This window comes from Nuphar pumila, chromosome 12 (assembly GCF_984573655.1).
Source record: "Nuphar pumila chromosome 12, dmNupPumi1.hap1.1, whole genome shotgun sequence".
NCBI lineage: Eukaryota > Viridiplantae > Streptophyta > Magnoliopsida > Nymphaeales > Nymphaeaceae > Nuphar > Nuphar pumila.
Window position 1 is genome coordinate 13316827 of NC_143260.1, and position 23707 is coordinate 13340533.

Sequence of the window (23707 nt, forward strand, 5' to 3'; positions counted from 1 at the left end):
CAACACTGACCACAAGACCCATTCAAAGCCGACCAATTCAAAAAAAAATTATAACCCGAAGAAACTGCATCTGGCATGAGTCATGCTGACTTAGCCTGCTATACCTACGGTCGTCGTGCCGGCAGCGTAAAACTCCAAGGCTAGGACCCCTGCCCCAGGGGCAACCAATTCAAGTTAATCTCCACTTTTTTCTCAACAAATCACGCCATCCAAACCTATTATATTGCATGGTGGACAAATGAATGAATTGATGATGGTGATGATGCACATGTAATTGCTTGCATCCTACCACTACCATCCACTGATTCTTCATCATAGGCCCAGAGATGGCATCACCTATAGCAGCACCATTGCTGATCATGGCCACCTTTGCTCTGGTTCTTGGACATGCCTCTGCCATGGATCACATTGTTGGAGCGAGCTACGGCTGGAAAATACCCCCAAATTCCACCTTCTACCAAGAGTGGGCTAAAACTAAAACCTTTGATTTAAACGACAAATTAGGTATGTATCATTTCAAAATTCCAAAGGTTGTAAATGCATGGTCCTTTATACCCGCCCGGGTCGCTCGCGGGCCTGGGGAGAAGGTGCTGACCTTTTCCTCTTAGGTTCGCCTCCCATCGGATGTGCGGGTGCCTTTAATTGGTGGGCTCCATAAGCGCTTGGGTGTCGATGGTCCCATCGGGGTTTACCTTGCATGGGGCGGACCCATTTAGTGACCCGGTTCTCAACAAGTGTAGCTTATCATCAAAAAAAAAAAAAAAAGTAAATGCATGGTCCTTTGCATAGCAGATAACATTTGGTCATTTTTTGGGGCTAAAGGTTGCATGGAGTATATCTTTCATGTCACATGATCTCCCTACGAACCATAACACATGGATTGGCACAAACTCTCCAATATGACAACTCCCATTCAAAATATCACCTATTTTAAAAATAACACAACTTATTCCATAAAAGCACTTCTCTTCCTACACACATTATGTATAGAGATAAAAACATGCTAAATGGATTTTTTTGTTATTTTTTTTGCACAATTCTAATTAGATGTTAGATGTGTTAGGCATGGTTGATTTACTAGAATAGGCACACCGACCATATTTTTTACATGAAAAAAAGATATTTGGAGCCTGCAAATTTTACAAAGATTTTGCGCTGCTATTTTTTTCAAACCTTACAAGAACCTACTGATCGGTATAAAATCAAGCACATTATACATTTGTACCGCTAAAATTTAAAAATAAAAAAAGTCCTGAAAACCCTATTTAACATATTTTTATCTCTTTCTATATATATGTATCCGATATTTTCCTGAAAATTTTCCAATTTTTTGACATATCACGAGATTTTTCCTATCTGATATTTTTCCGTGAACAAGATTTGTACCATGTCTGATAGTATAAAAAACAACATATAAAAGCGTGAATCCAATAACACTACAAGAAATAAACCTTTTTACTGGCACGATTCCCATGCAACCCCAAATAATGAAGCATGTTTATTGGTGCAAAAAATTTGCGTGCCAGTAAAGAGGCACATTATACATTATACTGGTGTGACATACCTTGTGACAGTGTAACACTATTAGTGGCACTTAAACAAATAGCGCCAGTGAAATAAAAATCTTTACTGGTGAAGAAAAAATAGCGCCAGTGATTATAATCAGCTTTGTGTCCATGCACCAACTTGAATAGTTAAAAGTAATTGGAAGAATCAACCCTTACAATCCAAGCTTCCAAAACACAACATTGAGCCTTTTTTTTTTTTGATAAGCATTGTTTTGTATACTTTATGTCAGAGGGGCTATGCAAACTGGGTTTTTTCTTATCCTTTCCTTTTCCCATGTTCATTCATATATATTTTGCAATACATAGATGCTGTTAAAAGTAGGATTATGATGGATTTCTATTCTATTGGGTCTAATGTTAGTGCTTTTAGATATGAATGCAAAAATCGTGTTTCAGGTCTGGCTGGGATTCGGGCAGGATCATTCAGATCAGACTCGGATTTAACGTGGTCAAGTTGGATCTGAGTCTGAATTATATGTGGTAATACTGGATCCCGGAAAAAAATAAAGTGAAAAAGATTGTTATTTGCATGTAGAAAATGCAAATGGATTGGATTTTGATCCAACTTACAATATTTATCTGGATAAAAAAAAAATAATCCAATTTAACAGATCCATTTGCACCCTTTATCTGGAAATCATATCAGCTTGTTGCTAGTCCATCCAGCGCAATCCTATCTGTTGCAATAAAAAACACAATCTTTCCTGATAGGACACAAATTCTATATGATCTGTATCGAAATACGGATCAATTTTAATTAGTTTGTGCCTTTTACATGTAAAAACACATGTTTCGGCCTCATCTTTTATCAGATCAAGTATTGCCTTGTAAAATTTAATTCTGACTAAAAGTTTATTACAGCAGATCTAGTTCGGGTTTGGATTTAAAATTACCATTTAAAATTTAGTTTGGATGTGGATCAACCATGTCCTGATCCACATATGATTTACTTATTTCCTAGGATATTGTAATTGTGAGCATATAAAAGATGCCTAATGCCCACCCACTACTCCTTTCTCTATAACTATGGTTTTTTACTAGAAAATATGGTACCATCGAGGATGCATTTGTATATGTGTGAGGGTCGGGTATGGTTGGACCCTGATCTGAATCTGACAATTTTTTTCAAGAGAGGGATCATTAAAGTAAGATCCAAACGGATAGTTGGACCAGATTCAGATTCCCACATTTGGATTATTTTTAGATCTGGATTCGGATTTATATCAGATCTAATCCAATCCCTTCAAACATTTTGCGTGTAGAAATCTCGATTTTGGCCTTGTTTTACTGAATTCAGTGTCATCATATATATTTGGATCCAGGTTCAATCTGACATCATCAAATCTTATTTATATCCGGACCAGATCTGGATTGACTGCACGAAAAATCATATTTAGATTTGGATCAGGCTGGTTTCAGCTCCGTACCCAATCTGTTTGCAACCGTAGTTGTTGTGGCTAATGGGGACTGATTAGGGGTGTCAACGGGTCAGGCATGACCCGATCCCAACTTGTACCTGGCTCGATAAGATCAGGGTTTGGTACAAAAGAAGCACATCTGATTAAGAATTCGGGTGGGACCTATAAGGTTTGATTAATATATGGACTGGGTATGGTTTAAGAGATTTCATACCAGACATGGATCTGATCCATAGTTTTTCAATGTATAAAACACTTGAGAGTACTGGGTATAGGCCAGGTCGGGTTTATTTAATGCTAATTGGACCTGGGTATGGTTTTACCTAGGGTTGTAAATGGGTTGGATATGACCCAATTCCAACCAGTACCAGATCCATTAGGGTCAGAGTCCGGTAACAAAAAAAAGGGTCCAAATAACTATCTGGATCGGACCCATGAAATTCGAATAACATACAGACCTGGGTATGGTTTATCAAATTTCATATCAAGCTCAGGTCCGACCTGAATTCTGAACTTCTGAATATGATCCATAGGCCTGTTTGGAATCTGTAGCTGGGGTGGGCGTTTATGGAGTTTATGCATTTGAAGAAGTGGCAGCTGCCAAATCCATGATTTAGTGTAAATACAAAGGAGAAAGGGCCACACTTCTCATCCCAAATGCATAAACGCCCATCCCAGCGCCGAGATTCCAAACAGGCCCTAAATTTTCAATGTAAAAAAGTATAAAGAGTGTTACTTCACCGTAAATGGACCAGGTCTGGCTTAAGTAATCCTAATTGGACCTGGGATGCAACATGGCTGAGCCCCCCCATCTTTGAACCGATGGACGTCAATGGGTCGGATCCAGGTGAGTCCAAAGCCAAATCTAACTTTGAGGTGCAGGTACCAAATCCGAACCCAGGTCTGATCGGGTCCACCCTAAGAAAAAACACAGCTGAGTCCAGTAAGGATTACATGAACCAGACCGGTCCATACCTAGTAACATAATATTTCTTTTATCTTTTTTTATATTGAAAAATCACGTGTCCTAATTGGAACTCAAGTCAGACCCCGTCTGGTATGAAATTTAACGAACCATACCCAGCTTTATCTCATCAGACCCTTCGAATCCGACCCGTTTTAATCAGACCTCCTTATTTATCACCAAACCCTGACCCTATAGGGTTTGGCATGGGTCAGGTCTAGGTCAAACTCGACCCTTTGACACCTCCTATTCGAACCTTTAAAACCCTTGTTGGCATGTCCCCTGTAGAGACTCAAATTCTAATCATTTTACATGAGACTTTTGATCCAACCCAGTTTTTAATCGGACCTCTTTCTTTATCACCAAACCCTGACCCAGTTCTATATACTAATCCGACCCTCTTTTTAGTTGGACCTCCTCCTTTATCACCAAACCCTGACCCTATAGGGTTTGGCATGGGTCAGGTCTAGGTCAAACTCGACCCTTTGACACCTCCTATTCGAACCTTTAAAACCCTTGTTGGCATGTTCCCTGTAGAGACTCAAATTCTAATAATTTTACACGAGACTTTTGATCCAACCCAGTTTTTAATCGGACCTCCTTTATCACCAAACCCTGACCCAGCTCTATATACTAATCAGACCCTTCGAATCCGACCCTGTTTTTAATCGGACCTCCTTCTTTATCACCAAACCCTGACCCTATAGGGTTTGGTATGGGTCGGGTCCAGGTCAAACCCAACCCTTTGACACCCCTATTCGAACCTTTAAATCCCTTGTTGGCATGTTCCCTGTAGAGACTCAAATTTTAATAATTTTACATGAGACTTTTGATCCAACCCAGTTTTCAATCGGACCTCCTTCTTTATCACCAAACCCTGACCCAGCTCTATATACTAATCTGACCCTGTTTTTAATCGGACCTCCTTCTTGATCACCAAACCCTAACCCTATAGGATTTAGTATGGATCGGGTCGAGGTCAAACCTGAGCCTTTGACACCCCTATTTGAACCTTTTTTGGATTTATAACCCGAAGAAATCTCACCTCGCGTTGTCTCAGCCTGCCATACCTAAGGTGGTCGTGCTGGCAGCGTAAAACTCCGACCCTATTTGAACCTTTAAAACCATTTTGCCATGTTCCCTATAGAGACTCAAATTCTAATGATTTTGCATGTTGAACTCCAGTGTTCTTGTTCACCTCTGCTGTCCAAAATGTGCTGGAGGTGTCGGAGGCCGACTTCGCTGCCTGCACTCAGGACAAGGTGATTGGCATGCACTACTTAGGCCCATCTACCATCCCACTTACAAAGGAAGGACCCCATTACTTCTTCTGTGGCATTGGAACCCACTGCGAGCAAGGCCAGAAGCTCACAGTCAATGTGGGCCAGACAGCAGGATCCACCACCGCTCCCCGACCCGAAGACGGCTCCATACCAAGCATAGCATCTCAACCATCACCACCAACCGATTCATCTTCTGCAAGTATGCTGCATTACTTTGTTGGCATTCTGGGTTTGGTGCTACTGCCTCACCTATTTGTGTAAAGGGATCTTGGATCTTGGGCATGTGATAGCTTAGGTATGGGCTGCTGGGTCTCAGGATCCGAAAAGACGATTGCTTTGATACCCGTGTACCCATTTCACCATGCTGGTCTTTGGTTGAATTCTAATATCTGAATAGACTTTCAGTTTCATTTTGAGAACACAGGTTAAAAGGGAGAGTTTGTGGTCGAATTTTGCTTGTTATGTTGCTTGGAATCCAAACTGATTGTACTTTGTTAAAGACATGAGACACAAAACCCTTAAATTATATGAAATGCTGAAAACTGGACTCATGCAAAACGCTGCCGGCAGGGCATAGGTATGGCAGGCTGAGCCCGCGTGACCAGGTCTTCGTGCCGGGTGCGATTTCTTGGGGTTATAAATTAAAAAAAGGTTCATGTAGGAAGTCAAGAGAGAGAGAGAGAGAGAGAGGATCTATATTCCACGAAGCATGGTTCTGAGAGAGAGTATCAGGTCCAAGACCTTGGATTGAAGAAGCATCCAAGGTTTCTTAGATGCCGTTAACGATACTCAAGAGCCTTGGATTGATCTAGAAACTGAATGGTGTCGTAAATGGTTGCAGGGCCCAACCAGCTGGAGAACATTCATTTTAAGGGTTTACAGGTGCCTCTCATCATTGAGATGAATGAATCCCAAGGAACCTAGCTTCCAAGGCCCCTTAGACCCAATTTCGGGTCTCCATACCCTTCTTAAATCTTATGATGCAAGTTGTTTTGATTAAATCTGACCCTGTAGATGGATTCAGCATGGTCCAAGACTCTTGAATCATATTTTTTAATAAAATTTATGACTTAAAATTACAAAATTGTGTTTTGTCAACCGTTGATTTTTTATTCACTAAAAATTTTTTATTCACCAAAAAATCCTGCACACAAGTTGGATTTCGACGATTTAAATGCCTATCTCCACTAAATGATTGATGTGCATCAATCTGTGGAGCCCCCATTTGATCAAAACAACTTGCATCAATGAAATCCCAAGGGTATGAAGTTAGGGATGACATATGGAGACCTGATACCCTCTCTGTTTCTGATGCCAACACACACACACACACACACACAGAGAGAGAGAGAGAGAGAGAGAGAGAGAGAGAGAGAGAGAGAGACTCGTGTCTGAGCAGCCCATGTCCTGTCATTACTGTCAGGCCAACACACAATTATCTTAAGCCATTATTGTGTCTAGTGCCCTCATTACTGTCATTTCTCCACACAAGTTGATAATGTGAAATTATTGAATTTCAATTCAAGATTGTTACAATAACGGAGACGAGTCTCTCTCTCTTTCTCTCATTTGTCAAGGCTAATATATCATTTTTGACACATTAATCAATAATTTTCACAATCCAAAAAGATCAATAATTTGCACAAGTGTGTTTTCCATTATTAACTAGAAAGATTTAGTGAAGCCTCAGCACATCTTGTATACAATCTAATATGACATGGAAACTACTATATCTAGTTGAAGTGGACAACACTGGAAATCATTGAAACCCATAAAAAGAAGGTAAAAAAACAGTACCATAAAAAGACTTAGAACCAGTCATTTACCAAAGCTACTGTGTTAAATTCCTCATAAATCAGATACAAAACCAAAAGTGCTCATATAACTCTAAGCTTTAGCCTTGACATTGACATCATTATAAGGAACCTAAGTTCCAGCTTTGCGGCGAGCAACACGAGCAACAAAACCAGCCTTGATGGGGGCAACAGACCGAGAGCATCCACACTGCATGAAAAATGATCAAAAATATCATTTGTGATGATTAAATATTATCACGGCATACAGCCCCTATGGAAATGACTTACATTTCTAATATATTATAAGCTTTTAGGCTTCAACTCAAAAACACATTCTTCCTTCGGTAGAAAAAGTAGGCAAATTGGTGAAACAAGAAAACTTACTTCCACACTAGCTAGATAATCTACTGATAAAAGCAAATGAGGTTTCTCCCAACATCTCAGCATTGAAAGGGAAAACCAGAGACCACGTGTCATTGGTCTTTTCCGGCATAACTGAGGCAAGGAAACTTCTTCCCTGCAATTCTGTCCAAGAAATGTTTAACCTGAGGAACCTGTCATCCTTTTGATTCCCTTCTCCCCATATGGTTCCTCAGGTTATCAATACAAGCTGACACATCAAAATCAACACTGCTTAAACAAAAATCAAATCGCTAAATGAAATAAGAGGGACTCCACCATAAAGTTCGGAGGCATGCTGGGGGCCTGTTGAACCAACCAGGCAACTAGGCAAACCCTATCTTACCCTAAGCCCATATTCCTGTAGATCTTAGATCAAGAGTTTGTGTCAAGCATGGAATCATTGTAAAACCATGCCAAATTCCATGAAAGGAATCCTATTATCTTGAAAAGAAACCATGATTCGGTGTTCTTTCAACCTGTGATGACTTCCACATTTTGAACATATAGATGGTTCTTCAACTCTCTTATGGTGCTTTTTTATTCACTCAAACAAAAGTTTAATTTCATTCAGCCATGTGGCATTGCACATTCTTAAGCCATATGAGACTGCATGTGAAAACAAGCTCTATTTCATTAAACCATATGAGACTGCAAGTAGGAACAAAGTTCTATTTCCTTAAGCCATATGAAGCTGCATATCTCTGGCACCTTATGATCAAGAATTCCAAAGGGAAAAAGGTTAGACCTTACAATACACAGTCATCAAATGACAGCCTAAGGCGTTTCTGCTCCACAGAGAGAAAAACAAAGAGCATATCCCGTGGTACAAGAGGGGAGGGGGAAAGGAATCTCAAATTCTAGAGTTACTTCCTGAGTGCTGCAATATCACTCTAAGCAGCACAATGCATCAACATAAGCCGTTGATAAAATAGCAAATACTCCATTGATATGAGCAGTTAATTCATGACAGAATCAAAATAGTCAAAATTTGGGCACACAGATGCAAGCAATATATTGACATCTCCATTCATTGTGTGTATGAGTGTTATATATCTAGTTCTTTACAACAAACAGAGATTTTCTATTTCCAAAAGTGGCAAGGAAGAATATCGAAAAGGAAGAAACAAGAAGTCCAATAGCAAACAAATAAAACCTAAATTACAAAGGATAGGATCTGGATTGAAGAGGTATACCTGTTCACAGCGAAGAAAGAAAAGACGATTCTCCTTTGAAAGAATTGTATCAGGGCTTTTGCACCCATTACAAATTACATATTCATCTGACAAAGTATCACAGTATATATTAGAAATAGCAAACCAATTTGTCTATCCCAAAAATCTCTTGACATTTAAATACTTGATAATACTTTATTTCAAAAAAAGAATTCATAGACTTGACTAGATAATATCATGGAGCATGAAAGCTTGTCTAGAATGCAAAGGTTACCAGATCATATCATGGTTTGCTAAAAATATGCTCAGGAAATAGTTAAAGCAAAAGCAAAAATGTAGTAATTGAAATAAGACAAAGCAAAACGGAAGAGGAGAAAACCTATGCCAAATAGTATGGGTGCTGGTATGTGGTATGTGACGGTTGTTTCCCAAAACAAGGGAGTAAGGGTGGGTTATGTGAATTTCAGACAGATGCACAACACATGTAATACATATACAGTAACCAAGAGCTCCACTAAAACATAAAGAACAAATATAGAAAGATAAAATATTTATAGAAACATATGATGCATCCTTATATATTGTACAGTTTGTGTGTGACAGCCACACCCGGAAGCACCCAACACCAGAACCCAATAGTACCAGTGTCAACATGGGTATGCTGGGGTCTTTAAGTACCCATGTTACCTAGGCTAAGAGAAAACAAACAAAAGCACCGAAGACTGTATTGGTAATTGGCAAATGGGTGCAGATTGAAGTTCTAAAGATAAGAATCACATTTTCTCCAACTGACATCATGGAAAATCTAGAAAAATGAATTTTCCTTTCTCTTGAGAAAATAAAGATAGATCTTTCAAAACCAAAAAAAGCCATTAAATAAGAATTGACCATCTCAAGCAAAGGAACTTACTGACATATCTGCGCAATATACCCTCAAAGTTCTTGGGTGCAAATCTTCCCTTAACAACTAATCGTTGTTGTCCATCAAGAGAGCCACTGGTTCCCATTTCAGCAAGTAAGAAAGTCATGACATGTTCTGGTTGCCTATGCATCCTGAAGCACAATGATTGCAGTTAGAACCATAGTTGGCAAAACTCTGTTTAAAATGTTTCTTCAATAAAGCTTTGAAAAACGAAAAAGGAAAACAAAAGAAACTCCACCTTAAACAAGGACAAAAAACCTTGTTCTTTTGAGAGAAACTCTTAGAACAAAAAAAAAGTAATTACAAAAAACACTTCTAAAAAAACTCAAATATGGATCCAATTTCATCAGATATCAGGTTTGGATCACATAAAGGTTTGGACTTGAATCCCATGGTTCCTGTATCCTAGGTTTTCGAGGAAAATATCATATATATGTCCAAAACTGAATTAAAGCAGTCTATACAATTTGATTTTTCTGTATTTTTTTGCTGATCTTCTCATCTGCCGCTTTGAATGCAAAACCTTTTCAATCATGTATCTATTATTCAATGATCTTTTTTTAGTTTCATGTATTGCTAACTGTGTTTAGAACAGAGGAAGTAATAGCATACTGGGAACATATTGATATTGCTAATCCATCATTATAAGAGAGCATTGGTGCATTTTATGCACACACACACACACACACACACACACACACACACACACACACACACACACACACACACACACACACACACACGTTTGTACATGGGCAATGGGCATGTGTGATCGTTCATATCAGAGTGCTTATATGTGTGTGTGTGTGTCCATGTGTGACTGCGTGAGAACAGAAAATGGCATATTTGTGAAAAGAGAAAAAAAATACTCATTGAAACCTCAAATAAACATCTAGGGCTGCTCGGCCACAAGGAGTGGACAACGGGCCAGCCCAGCTTGCTAATGGACAGAGCCAACCGGGCAGTTGAACAGGCTAGACCATTGGAAAACCACGGCCCGCCCATATATATATATATATATATATATATATATATATATATATATATATATATATATATATATATATATATATATATATATATATAGAGAGAGAGAGAGAGAGAGAGAGAGAGAGAGAGAGAGAGAGTAATGGGTCCGTGCTAAATGAAACGTACTAAATGAGTTTTTCAGGTTTTTTCATTTTATTTTTAAATTCTAACCGTACAGATGTTATCTATGAAAATGATTTTATAGGGATCAACTCTTGAAGTGTTCAATTCCGACACATGGTTGGGTTTTTATAACATTCGAAAAAACAACGGTCCAAAATCCTTGTCAATTTTCAAGGCTCCAAATATCATTTTTCATTGAAAACACATGATCCAGGTGTGGATTCCTCGTAAATCGACCATGTCCAACACATTTATGGGGTCAAAACTGCGAAAAAAACACACCAAAAGAGCAGAAAAACACATTTAGCACGGACCCATTTCTCTCTCTCTCTCTCTCTCTCTATATATATATATATATAGGGTAAATATTGGCTAGTGGCTACTAATGAAGGTACGGAACTAATGAGCTAGAAATCATAGGTGCAAGTTGTATTGACTCAATCTAACTATACAGATGTGTCCAACATGGCTTGTATGCTAAGGATCAAGCTTTGGTTCGTTCTTTTTTGATGAAAATTTGTGATCTTTTGAGTTATGAAATTTTGATACATTGTGGGTTGTTGATTTTTGGATCCCTTAAAAAACCTAATATCTTGTCATAATCATATGATTCAAAACAAGTTTCCTACTAAAAAAACCATGTAGATCATATCCGTAACATTTGATCTACAAAAAGTCAGAATTTTTTTAAGAAAGAAAGTGATTTCTACCCATTAGTTTTGTACCTTCATTAGTAGCCAATATTTACCCATATATGTATGTCACTATAGATGGAGGAAGCTGTTCAAATATGGTAGCCAAAGAGATGGTCTATATATATAGTGATTGGCAGCTGCTCACACATTAAGTGTGAAATGAATGTGCTAAATGAGTTTTTCAGCCTTTTTTCATTTTATTTTTAAATTCTGACAGTACAGATGTGATCTATGTACTTGATTTTATAGGGATCAACTCTTGCATTTGATTCCGACACATGGGTGGGTTTTCATAAGGTTTAAAAAATCAACGGTCCAAAATCTTTGTAAAATTTCGAGGCTCCAAATATCATTTTTTTTAATCGAAAACACATGATCCAGGTGTGGATTCCTCATAAATTGACCATGCCTGACTCATTTATTGGGTCGGAACTGCAGAAAAAAAACCCAAAGCGCAGAAAAATCCATTTAGCATGTATCATTTCGCACCTAACGTGTGAGGAGTTACCAATCTCTCTCTCTCTCTCTCTCTCTATATATATATATATATATATATATTCGGGCTTAACCGGGCCAGAGGCCCAGTTTGGGCTGATCCGGAGCCAAATTTAAGGGCCCAGGCCCGGCCCATTGCCCACCTCTATTGGTTACATTATCAAAACATCATCTAGACATAACATATTCCCTAAGGAAATGCATCTTACAAAATTTTACATGTTTCACATGTTATTGTCAGGGAACACATATACGCTGTCATGAAGTTTTAGGAGACAGCATATGTAAGAGTGAAGGATATTAACTGATTTTGTTCTACATGTATTTTGTTCACACGAAGACCATATGCATCTTAGCACTTTAAAAGCTCTTTCTCTATTCCTATCTGGCTTCTGTGGCTCCACCCAAATGCACTCCTAGAGAATGCCTTGGTGCTGATCAGGGTTCTAGATTGGATCCTGTTAGGGACAAATTCCAAGGAATTCCAACTAAATGTCTTAAAAGGGGAATTTGGTTGGGGGAATCATGACGAGAGTATATACATAAAAGCTTTTTTTTTCTTGAAAAGCGAATGGAAGTATGAAAGCACACCATAAATGCACTAGAATATTGCATATTTTTTTACAACTGATTTACTTTATGAATGGTAAATGGAAACAAAATGTGTGTTTTAGGTTATGACGGTGTCTATGAATGGAGGCCCCATAGAATGTAATCCCTTTTGTTTGCTATGTGAATTCAAAAGCAATGAATAGACAAACTTGACCACCAAGTTGTTTTGCAGATCCTGGCCACGGTATTTAATCTTTAACTTATATCTGAAGGTAGAATTCTTTTTCCACCACAAATCACTATTTTGAAGCTATAGAGCAAACAGAAGGGAGATATTTTTTCGTGGGAAATGATGGTATCAGTTTACTGCCGTAGGAAGTCATATGGTAACCATGGTCTTTCCTTTTTTAAGAGTTATTGCCAATTTTAAATAAGAATAAACAAAAAAACAATCTTTATATAGAATTCTAAAACAAAGAGATCTATTATTTTCCTCCAACATGAAACTGAAATACCACACCTTTAAGTATCTAGCATATGCATCTCCTAGCCACTCTCATTTCGTACATTGCTTTCAATTAACTTTTGTTGAACTCCTAGACTGATTTTGGTGATAACAAAACTCTCTAAAAGACCAATGGTTAAACCTTAAGTGTGAAGGGATTTTAACTGACATTAAGTGTAGGAAACATTCACATTTCAATGCCAAAAATTCCTTCAAGAAGTGCCAAAAAGATCACGCTTTGAAATGAGGAGTTTAAGTAAAAAATGCAGAGAGTTTACCGATTAAGTGCCAACCCATGGAAAATACATGTCGACCCGTGAAGAGCCTGGAAACAAAAGTTCAAAAGCATTATTTGTCGACCTACGTGAAAGACATGTCGACCTATGACAAACCAAATGCATGCCTATTTTGAACTGAGCTCAAAGTGTCGACCCTCGGAGACGAAGTGTCGACTCATAAAGAAAACAAGAAGTATTGACTCGAGATTAAAATGTTGACATCCTTGAATGACTTGTCGACCTCCAGCAATAAAATGCTTGAATATCCATTGAGCACAGAAGTGTCAACATTTGTGAAGCAAGTGTCGACCCCTCCAGCAATCAAAATTGAAATGTCGACCCATAGATCTGAATGTCGACATCCGCTAAGAAAGGAGCTTTGAACGAAGTTGAAAATATGAAGTGTCGGCTTGGATGATGACATGTTGACATTCAAGGAATATATGTCGACATGTAAGAGCAACGAGTGATTCTAACGATTATAAATCCGTTTGAAATTTTTGGTTTGTGTGCCCAATGGCTCTCTCAACGAATCAGGATCATTCTCAAGTATTGATTGAAGAGGAAGAACTACTCCAAGGTTGTTGAATCCATTGAAACAAATCAAATCATCAAGCTCTTCAAGACCAAAGCTCTCAAATGTTCTAAAGCATTCCAACAAGCGATCTTCATCGAATTCTTTGCTTTGTGTTGGATTTAATTAGGGCTTTTCTGTATTGGGTTTTACTCACCCTTGCACATAACTGTATTCACACTTGTGTGGTGTAAAAGTGTAATTGTATTCAACCATTTGTATTCGTAACTCTTGGGTTGAGTTACAATGAGTCGGTAGAGCTCACAGTTGGGTTTCACAAGCAGTGTGAAACTGTTGTAATTGGTTCCTAGCATCGTGAAGCTAGGGGATTTGGTTCCTAGCACCGTGAAACTAGGAGAATAGTGGATTGAGCAAGAGTGCCAAGAGGACGTAGGTTGAGTTTGAACGAACCTCTATAAACTTTGTGTTGTGGTTTGGTTGTTTTGTTTGCTTCCACGTTGCTTTTCTCATTACATATGTACTCATTTGTGTGAAAAGTTAAAAAGATTTTAAAACCCAATTCACCCCTCATCTTGTGTGTTTCACCTAGAGTTGCTAGACGAGGAAGCAGGAGCGAGAAGAGATTCGGGAAGTGGAAGCGGAAAGCGATGTACTTTCAAAATTTTAGGAAGTCGAAAGCGTAGGACGACTTATAAGCGAACCAAGAATCGTGTTGGAAGCGACCTAGGAAGCGAGGGGGAAGTGAAAAAAGAGGAAAACAATACAAAAAAAAGGAGAAAACGAGGAAGAAGTCAGCATCCCCTAAATGAGAATAGGAAGCGCGCTTCTCAATTTTTTTGTGCGCTTCCCAGCACATTTTGAAAGCACGACATTTTGCACTTTCGAAATGTGCTTTGGGGAAGCACGCTTCCCCACTACCTATGACGCTTCCTGTAACTCTGGTTTCACCATATCGAGACTCAACAACTTTCACCAACCACCTTTTTTTAATTCCTTCAACTCTATGTTTTTACTTTTCATGCTTATTCTTTCGGTCACTTTGACCAGACCTTTATAGACATTTTTAATTTTATAACTCTAGCCTATCCTAAATTTCCCATTCAACCTCTTTTAAGATCCAATTTTTTTCACAACCTCTTGAACGTTTTATGCTTTACTTTAAATTTAATTTTCCAGCAAGGTTGGGATTTTGGCAGCTACTTCTTTTTCACAAGCAACCTTTACTCATGTTACCAATTCCATGAAGGTGAAATATTTTTTTTGTAGGTAGCCATTATACTGGAGCGGACATACATAATCTTCCTTCCCATTCAGAAAACCCACAATGAGATGCCCATGGAGCAGAAAACCCATTCAGTTGGAAAATTTTCATCCCATCACAAAATGAAATTAGTGCAGTCTTCAATTCAACAAGGCTTCTTTGGATGGGCTAGATGAATACATTTTTCATTGGTTAAATTCAATGAATCAAGTTATGCACCCTAATAGTTATTGAAAACCGCCTTCCACTTTGCTGATTTAATGGAAGCTTTTGAAAGTTATCGGTTTCGTTATAGAAATTCAATAAAGATCCTCTAGTCTGCTTTTGCAAGTCAAAATGTCATCTAATCAAAATAATGTCATATGTTAAATTTGATTTTGATTGGTACGGAACCTCAATGGCTTGAAGTCCAACATAGTTTTTCAGTTTTCCAATTGGCATTTTATTAAGATAAATAAATGTTAAAAAATGAAAAGACAAATAACTATTCTACAATGGATGCATCGTATCAGGAGACACTTTGCTACTCCACCAAAAGGATTCACAAGTAAATATCTTGGATCTGTCCTATTTATAAAACATTGTACTAAAATGTCATAAATGGTGCTTTTTTAGTAACCAGAAATTATATAAAGGCCATATTGTTTCATAGTCATACTTGATGGTGGGGAAAGATATGCTTTCAACTACTTCCCAGAAAACAAATTTCTTTGGAGAATTGAAACTTTTGTGCAACAGATTGAAATTGAATATTAAAATCGGGTAAATGCCCATGGTAAATGAATATGACGCAAAAACATCATGTAAAAAAATTATTGAAGTTTGTAGATCATGCGGAGCATGATTTAAATGTATTAGAATAGAAGTATTCTTTTGTTATGGTTCAAGAGATCATGTTTGTCATGATTTTAGATAGTGGAATATAGAGTGCTTTTGCAGGAACATGTGTCTATATGCATGATTGAAATGAATGTTGCGTGAATGATGTAAATGCATGACTAAATTGTATGTTTATGCAAATGATTGCATGTGAGCAGATTATATATGCAATGAATGTATCATGCATATGAATCTGTACTAAATGAATTATGACATATATAATGCATCAAAGCATAGTTGAATGTGTCATGTATCATGCATGAAGGCATGAATTAAATATGACATAAACCAGGCACAAGAGGGCTATCCTATGAGATAATGACACTGGAATGTAACCTATGATTTTAATAAAAAGATAACCCTGGGACCACGAATTCAAATGAGACGCCAATGAAACCTGGATCTGAGAGATGGCTAGGTCCATCCCAATCTCAATAAGATGGCTGAGTACGACCCGATCTCATGTTTTTCTTGAAGAGGGAAAGGCGGTATAAGCCTTGTTGACTATTATGATGTTGAAAGAATACTTGTCTCGTTCTTGCCCCAGAGAGGTTAAGTGGACAAGTTTACCCAAGGATTTAAAAGGTAGGATCAAATACTATGTAGAGTGAGAGAAGACGTTCCTTTTGTTTTTAGCTCGAGCAACGTACGCAGTGTTAAAATGTAAAACTGTACATATATGTATATATAATAATATTATATATATATATATATATATACATTTTTCATTTCTTTCTTTTCTGTAATTTTTTTCCTTTATTTTTTATTTTTTGTCTTTATGTCATCTAGTTCAGTTTGAACTAGAATGACTGTTGCTAGTCAAGTCCTGTCCAGACTTGACTAGCAATAGAGCTGTTGGACTGACACAGTCCAACAGCTCTTAATAGAGCTGTTGGACTGACACATTCCAACAGCTCTAAATAGAACTGTTGGACTGTGCCCAACAGCTCTATTGAGTCCTCTTTCAGCTGTGTATATAAAGGGGTGCAGCCCCTCTTGTATTTTACTCCAATGCTTCTTAAGCAATTGGTTTTTCATATCAATAAAGAATACATTTTTATTTTTATTTTGTTTTCAGTTATACCCTTTTTAAGGGTTATGCTTTAGTGTCATTCTTGACACTTGCTCTTGTTAATCTAAGCTCGTGTTTCGAAGATCCCCATTTCATTTCTTGGTATCAGAGCCGCGGAAGTACTAAATCTTGAGGAAAAGCTGCCTCGGTTTCCATGCCTGTTTGCAAAAGTGTTCGCCACTTGAAGAGAAGTGTTTTATCACTTCATTGGAGAAGATTTCACATCTTGTTGTATTGTTTTTTTTTCTTTCTTTTTCATTTTCCTTGTTTCTCTTCTATCCCTATTCTTTCTCTCCTTGTAATCGATGGATGACAATGATAAAGTCACCATCATGCCTATGAAACTAAGCGATACGAACTATGTAACATGGGCTTCAATCATGAAGCACCATATATGGGGAAAAGGCTTATGGGGGATTGTGGATGGTTCCGATTCGGAACCTAAGCTATCTCTTACTAAAAAGGAGGGAGATAAAGAGGTCCCTCTATCGGAAGAAGAGAAAATCAAGGTTATTGCCTCATACGAGAAGAAATGGAAAGAATGGAGAATATCTCATGCGAAGATAATGTCATGGCTTATCAATAGCGTTGACATTAAAAAATGCTCAAGTCTTGCCAAATTTGATCATGCCGATAAAGCATGGGAATACCTTAAGAATATGTATTCCCTTAAAGATATTGCACACGTGTGCAACCTCCAAGAAAAAGTTCGAATGATGACACAAGGAGACAAAACTATTCGTGAATATTACAATTGGTTGTCCGAACTTTGGGAAGAACTTTCCCTTTTAGAACCAAAGTGGCATTGTGCCGAAGACATCGAGCTTCGTCAGAAACAACTCGATGCCGAACATTTTTACCAGTTTATCACTGGATTAAGGCCGGAATTTGAAACCACTAAATCGGCCCTACTTCACCGGGGAAAAATTTCTTCTATTGTTGAAACTATTGAAGAGTTAACAATGGAAGAAAATCGTCTCCGGAAAGGTTCTTTAAAAATTGAAGATGATTCCGTTTTAGCCGTGTCTAGACCAGAGAATCATGTTCGATCATATAGGCCTCCTCACTTTAACCGACAAAATGGTGACTATGATAAGAAGAAAGTTATTTGTCATCACTGTCATGAACCGGGACACTACAGGCCACAATGTCCCAAACTTAAGGAGCTGAGAGAAAAAAAAGCTGCAATTGCTGGATCGGAGCCTAAAGATCAGGATGCACCAGTTTCCCTGGCCCAACTAATGGAGATTCTTCAGCCTCTCATCAAAGGTGTCTCTTCCTCATCTGAAGCTTCAACCGGCGCAGCAGCCTCATCTTTTTCTGATCTAGGTAAAATTTCTTGGCTTCTTGACTCTGGTGCATCTTTTCATATGACCCCAAATAATCAAAGTCTATCCAAATGTGTTAAAAATAAAACAAGTGTGTCAAAGGTCTTTATTGCTTATGGGACTTCTCTTGAAATAGAAGGAATAGGAAATTTTGAAAAAATTTATAAAACAAAATTTTTTTTTATTCCAGAAATTAGACATGTTCCCAAATTAAATTTAAATCTTTTATCTGTATCTCAAATTTCTGATTATGGGTGTAATATTTCTTTTTCTTCTCATGGTTGTTGGGTACAGGATCGCCAGTCAGGCAAGCTGATTGGGGAAGGCCATAGAGAAGGAGGACTCTATTACATGGATTTTTTGGAAATGCCAAAGAAAGCTTTTTGTTATAATATTCAAAAAATAGAGTTGGAACTGTGGCATAAGAGACTTGGTCACCCACATATAGCCAAAATCCAACATTTTCCAAATCTAGGGAAATTTTGTAATTCTGAATCATTTGATTGTAAAGATTGTATTCTCGGCAAAATGAAAAGATTACCATTTCAGAACAGAACCTTTTTCTCTTCAAGACCACTTGAATTAATACACTCGGATGTTTGGGGTCCTGCACTAGTAATTTCTAAAGGAGGATTTGTTTACTATGTTATTTTTGTCGATGATTTCTCCCGACATACATGGATGTACTTTCTCAAACATAAGTCTGAAGTATTTTCATACTTTCAAACTTTTCATAATATGGTTAAAAACAAGTTTCAAAATGATATTACTATTTTTCGCACAGATTCAGGGGGAGAGTTCTTATCCACAGATTTTCAAAATTATCTTAAATTGCATGGCATCACACATCAAAGATCTTGTCCTTATACACCTCAACAAAATGGACTGGCAGAACGAAAACATCGCCATATTATAGAAACCACTAGGACTTTATTAATAGCAAATCAAGTCCCGAAAGACTTTTGGGCAGAAGCTGCCTTAACTGCCACATATCTCATTAATAGGATGCCATCTTCTTCGTTACAAAATATCACTCCCATTGAAAAACTTATGAACATTTCTCCAGACTACTCTAGACTAAGAATATTTGGGTGCAAATGTTTCATATTTACTGACAAAAATGATAAACTTTCCCCTCGTGCGATTCCCTGTGCCTTTTTAGGATATGCTGAAAACCAGAAAGGTTATAGATGTTTTGACTTCAAAAATAATAAACTATATGTGTCTAGAAATGTTTCCTTTCTTGAAAAGGAGAGCTTCTTTGATTTTAGAAAATTAAAAGACGTCACTGAGTACTCCTTTTTGCTAGATCTAACATCAACATCTAATGAATATGACCTTGACTGTAACTTTGATGATGATCAAAGAATTATTGATCTTAATGTTGAAAATGAAGAAGTTCATAGAGATACTAGTATTCAATATTCCAGGCGACAAGAGTCTAATCCTCCATGTGCACTTGAGAAATATTCTAACATTCCAACTAGACAATCAACCCGAATCTCGAGGCCTCCAGGAAAGTTTGTATCATACGAGTCTTTCTCACCCACATATAGGGCAGTTATTGCATTAATTCACTCATATGAAGAACCATCCACATATTTTCAAGCAAAAAATGATATCAAATGGATAGAAGCCATGAAAGCTGAATTAGATGCACTTGAAAAGGCTTCTACATGGAATATTCAAGATCTTCCTCCAGGGAAGAAAACTATAGGATGTCGATGGGTTTATAAAATTAAAACCAAGAGTGATGGTACTCTTGAAAGATATAAAGCCCGTTTAGTAGCCAAAGGTTATGCCCAAGAATATGGGATTGATTATGAAGAAACCTTTGCTCCGGTGGCTCGTATGACTACTGTCCGAACATTAATTGCCTTAGCTTCTATCAAAAAATGGTCTATTTTTCAAATGGATGTCAAAAATGCTTTTTTAAATGGAAAGCTAGTTGAAGAAGTATATATGGAACCCCCTCCTGGTCTAAGTATTCCTAAGGGTAAAGTCCTTCGCTTAGAAAAAGCTCTTTATGGACTTAAACAAGCACCAAAAGCTTGGTATGATAGGTTTAGTCGTGTTATGATTGATATTGGTTTTCAATTCTATTTAACTGACACTGCTTTGTTTATTAAGAATTCTGATGCAGGGATCATTGTGCTTCTTCTCTATGTGGATGATATGATCATCACCGGAAGCGATAAACAGGGAGTTGAAACAATCAAAACACTTCTTAAATCTCATTTTGAAATGACTGATTTGGGCTTGTTGAGATATTTTTTAGGCATTGAAGTTGCTTATTCTCCTAGAGGATATTTATTATCTCAGACTAAATTTGCTTTTGATATTGTTTTCAGGTCTGGTATTACTGATGATAAGAAAGTCGACACTCCAGAAGTTGTTAATGTTAAAATGAAGATTGATGATGGAGAACTTCTTGCAGACCCTACTCCTTACAGACAGCTTGTCGGGGCACTTTCCTATCTATCCATTACCAGACCAGATATAGCACATGTTGTTCATACAGCAAGTCAATTTCAACATGCTCCTACTTCTGTTCATATGGGAGCAGTCATGCGTATTATCAGATACATCAAGTCCTCTCTTTCACGAGGACTTATCTTATCTTCCTCCTCTTCTCTTGATCTAATTGCATATACTGATGCTGATTGGGGAGGTGATCCCAATAACAGACACTCAACCACTGGCTTTTGTGTCTTTTTAGGGGAATCATTAATCTCGTGGAGGTGTAAAAAGCAGCAGAAGGTATCTCTCTCATCCACCGAAGCTGAATACAGAGCCATGGCAACCACGACCATGGAAGTAGTTTGGCTCCGACGACTGCTTGCTGACATGGGAGTTGAAGCAACAAAGGCTTCACAAATGTGTTGTGACAACAAAAGTGCGATCTACATTGCCAGTAACAGAACATTCCACGAACGCACCAAACACATCGAAATGGATTGTCACTACGTCAGAGAGGAATATCTACACGGGATAATTGATCTGCCATATGTCACTTCAGAATATCAGTTAGCAGACTTCTTTACAAAGCCTCTCGCTGCTCCCCGATTTCACTTTCTCTTAGACAAACTTTCGCTCATTGTACCGTAAGTTTGAGGGGGAGTGTTAAAATGTAAAACTGTACATATATGTATATATAATAATATTATATTATATATATATATATACATTTTTCATTTCTTTCTTTTCTGTAATTTTTTTCCTTTATTTTTTATTTTTTGTCTTTATGTCATCTAGTTCAGTTTGAACTAGAATGACTGTTGCTAGTCAAGTCCTGTCCAGACTTGACTAGCAATAGAGCTGTTGGACTGACACAGTCCAACAACTCTTAATAGAGCTGTTGGACTGTGCCCAACAGCTCTATTGAGTCCTCTTTCAGCTGTGTATATAAAGGGGTGCAGCCCCTCTTGTATTTTACTCCAATGCTTCTTAAGCAATTGGTTTTTCATATCAATAAAGAATACATTTTTATTTTTATTTTGTTTCCAGTTATACCCTTTTTAAGGGTTATGCTTTAGTGTCATTCTTGACACTTGCTCTTGTTAATCTAAGCTCGTGTTTCGAAGATCCCCATTTCATTTCTCGCAGACATAAGCCGGTACAAGGACTCTGTATCCATCTCCCAATCACTGTATTGCAGTATTGACCGCCTAGAATAGACTCAGTTAAGGAATAGGAGAGAAAAATAAAATACATAGAATAATAAATGATCCTATAGTTGTTTCTAGGTGGCTATACCCTCTATTATGCCATATAGGTTTAAAATAATTAAAAGAAATAATGTATTTGATTTGTAGAATCACAATTATCATGTGCATAAACATATAGAAGTAGACATATAGAATTTTTAATGTTTATATGTGCCATTACATTAAGTATACATATAAATGAAAAAGACATTATAAGGTCATGCGGTTGACTTGATAGATATGAATGTGTGTGAAACACACGGAAAGATTGAGAGAAATGACATATTTCCCATATGATAAAAATGCAAAAGTGTATAATTGGTCTTAAGAATGGACCTAATGTTTACATAAATATAAGAATGCATAAATGGTCCTAAGATGGACATGTTTATGCTCGTTTGAGAAAAGAATGTGAATGCCTTCATTTTTTATAGACTTGTATGTCTTATTTACTTGAAAAGCATGAGTGTATAAAATACAGTAGAATGGACGAATGAAATTTTGGCCTGTTTGTCATGTGCAACTTTATAAATACATGTTATGTTTGAGATGGACTCTATGTCCTGACTTATTTGAAAAGCATGTACATGTGTTTCATGCTGGACATGGTCAATGGGAATTGATCTACGTACTTCATGTGATTATATGTGAATTGCTTTAAGAAACTTGGACATTTAGATTGAACCTGGATCTTGGATCTGGTTAATACTGAAGTGAATTAAATGCATATTGCAGACCCATGTGCAACATTTAAACCATATCAAACCTGGATCAGAATCATGGTTGGACTCAATTCTAAGTGTCATATAGAGAACATGTTGGACACATAATGCAATTAGATCAAACAATTGATAGTGCTACTATGGGAATTTGACCATATTTGCAAATGTCTTGATGGAACAGGATCATCTTCATTTTGTTTTCACATGGTTGTACATATTATATAACTAGTCATAATACTTTAAAATTTTCCACTGTCCAGTTGATTTATAATATAAGAACTTTTAAATGTGATACTTTGTCAATATTCGGAAAACAAAAGCACAGAGAAGTTAAGGGGGTGTTGGTTGAAACATAGCAACATATTGCACGACTGATAGAATCATGAAATTATCGAAAACCTATTGTAGCGCCGAAAAAAAGAATTCATGTCAAACCCCAAAACATATTCAAAAGCCATAGATATTGCTGAAAGAAAAAGAAAATAATGTCATTAGACAGAAGTGAAACTTTCACCAACCTCCTACGTGTTTTGCATAGGGTACCACTTACGTTTTGCAAAGGTCCATGAAGTTCACAAAAACAGTCTTTTTCGTACCCTCCCGAAGAACCTGTGGTGGCCTCATCACCGTTCTACGCCTATCTCCAGCAAGCTCTGGATTGTTCTCACGTAAAGTGTTGAAGACTCTATCCAGAAGCTGCACACATAGCATTTAAATAGTTACATATGTAGTTAATGAAGTGAAAGCGTCAAAAAGTAGTAGCAAGCAAAATCAATAACATGCTCTCCACAAAAAGAGGAACACATATATTGACAACAATAAAAAGCTATGCTTAAACATATAATATCAAATGTCTAATAGAAATTAACCAATACTGTCTCAACCAGGATATCCGGTGCAACTAAAAGTCATAAGTTGCACAAGTAGCAAATAAAGATGGCAATGGACATATTCAGACAGTGAATCCTGTAAAACGCTGGGTGAGATTGTCAGACAGTGAA

The 23707-nt window shown here is 37.3% G+C and overlaps 2 protein-coding genes across 3 annotated transcripts in view; one reads left to right on the top strand and one right to left on the bottom strand.

Annotated features, from left to right (window-relative positions):
* The first annotated feature begins 326 nt into the window (after positions 1-326).
* On the top strand, positions 327-5494 carry LOC149820045 (mavicyanin-like). Its single transcript, XM_089981731.1, has 2 exons — positions 327-504; positions 5136-5494. The coding sequence occupies exons 1-2, from the start codon at positions 327-329 to the stop codon at positions 5492-5494; spliced, it is 537 nt and encodes a 178-aa protein (XP_089837857.1).
* Positions 5495-6870: 1376 nt separating this feature from the next.
* Positions 6871-23707, bottom strand: part of LOC149820046 (eukaryotic translation initiation factor 2 subunit beta-like) — a 31646-nt gene continuing 14809 nt past the window's right edge. For both annotated transcript variants that reach the window (XM_089983829.1, XM_089983830.1), the window contains exons 7-10: positions 23257-23402; positions 9514-9656; positions 8625-8710; positions 6871-7237 (exon numbers count right to left, since the gene is read on the bottom strand). In XM_089983829.1, coding sequence (XP_089839955.1) covers positions 7160-7237; positions 8625-8710; positions 9514-9656; positions 23257-23402 — 453 coding nt within the window. In that variant the 3' untranslated portion in view covers positions 6871-7159. The remainder of the gene's footprint in view (positions 7238-8624; positions 8711-9513; positions 9657-23256; positions 23403-23707) is intronic.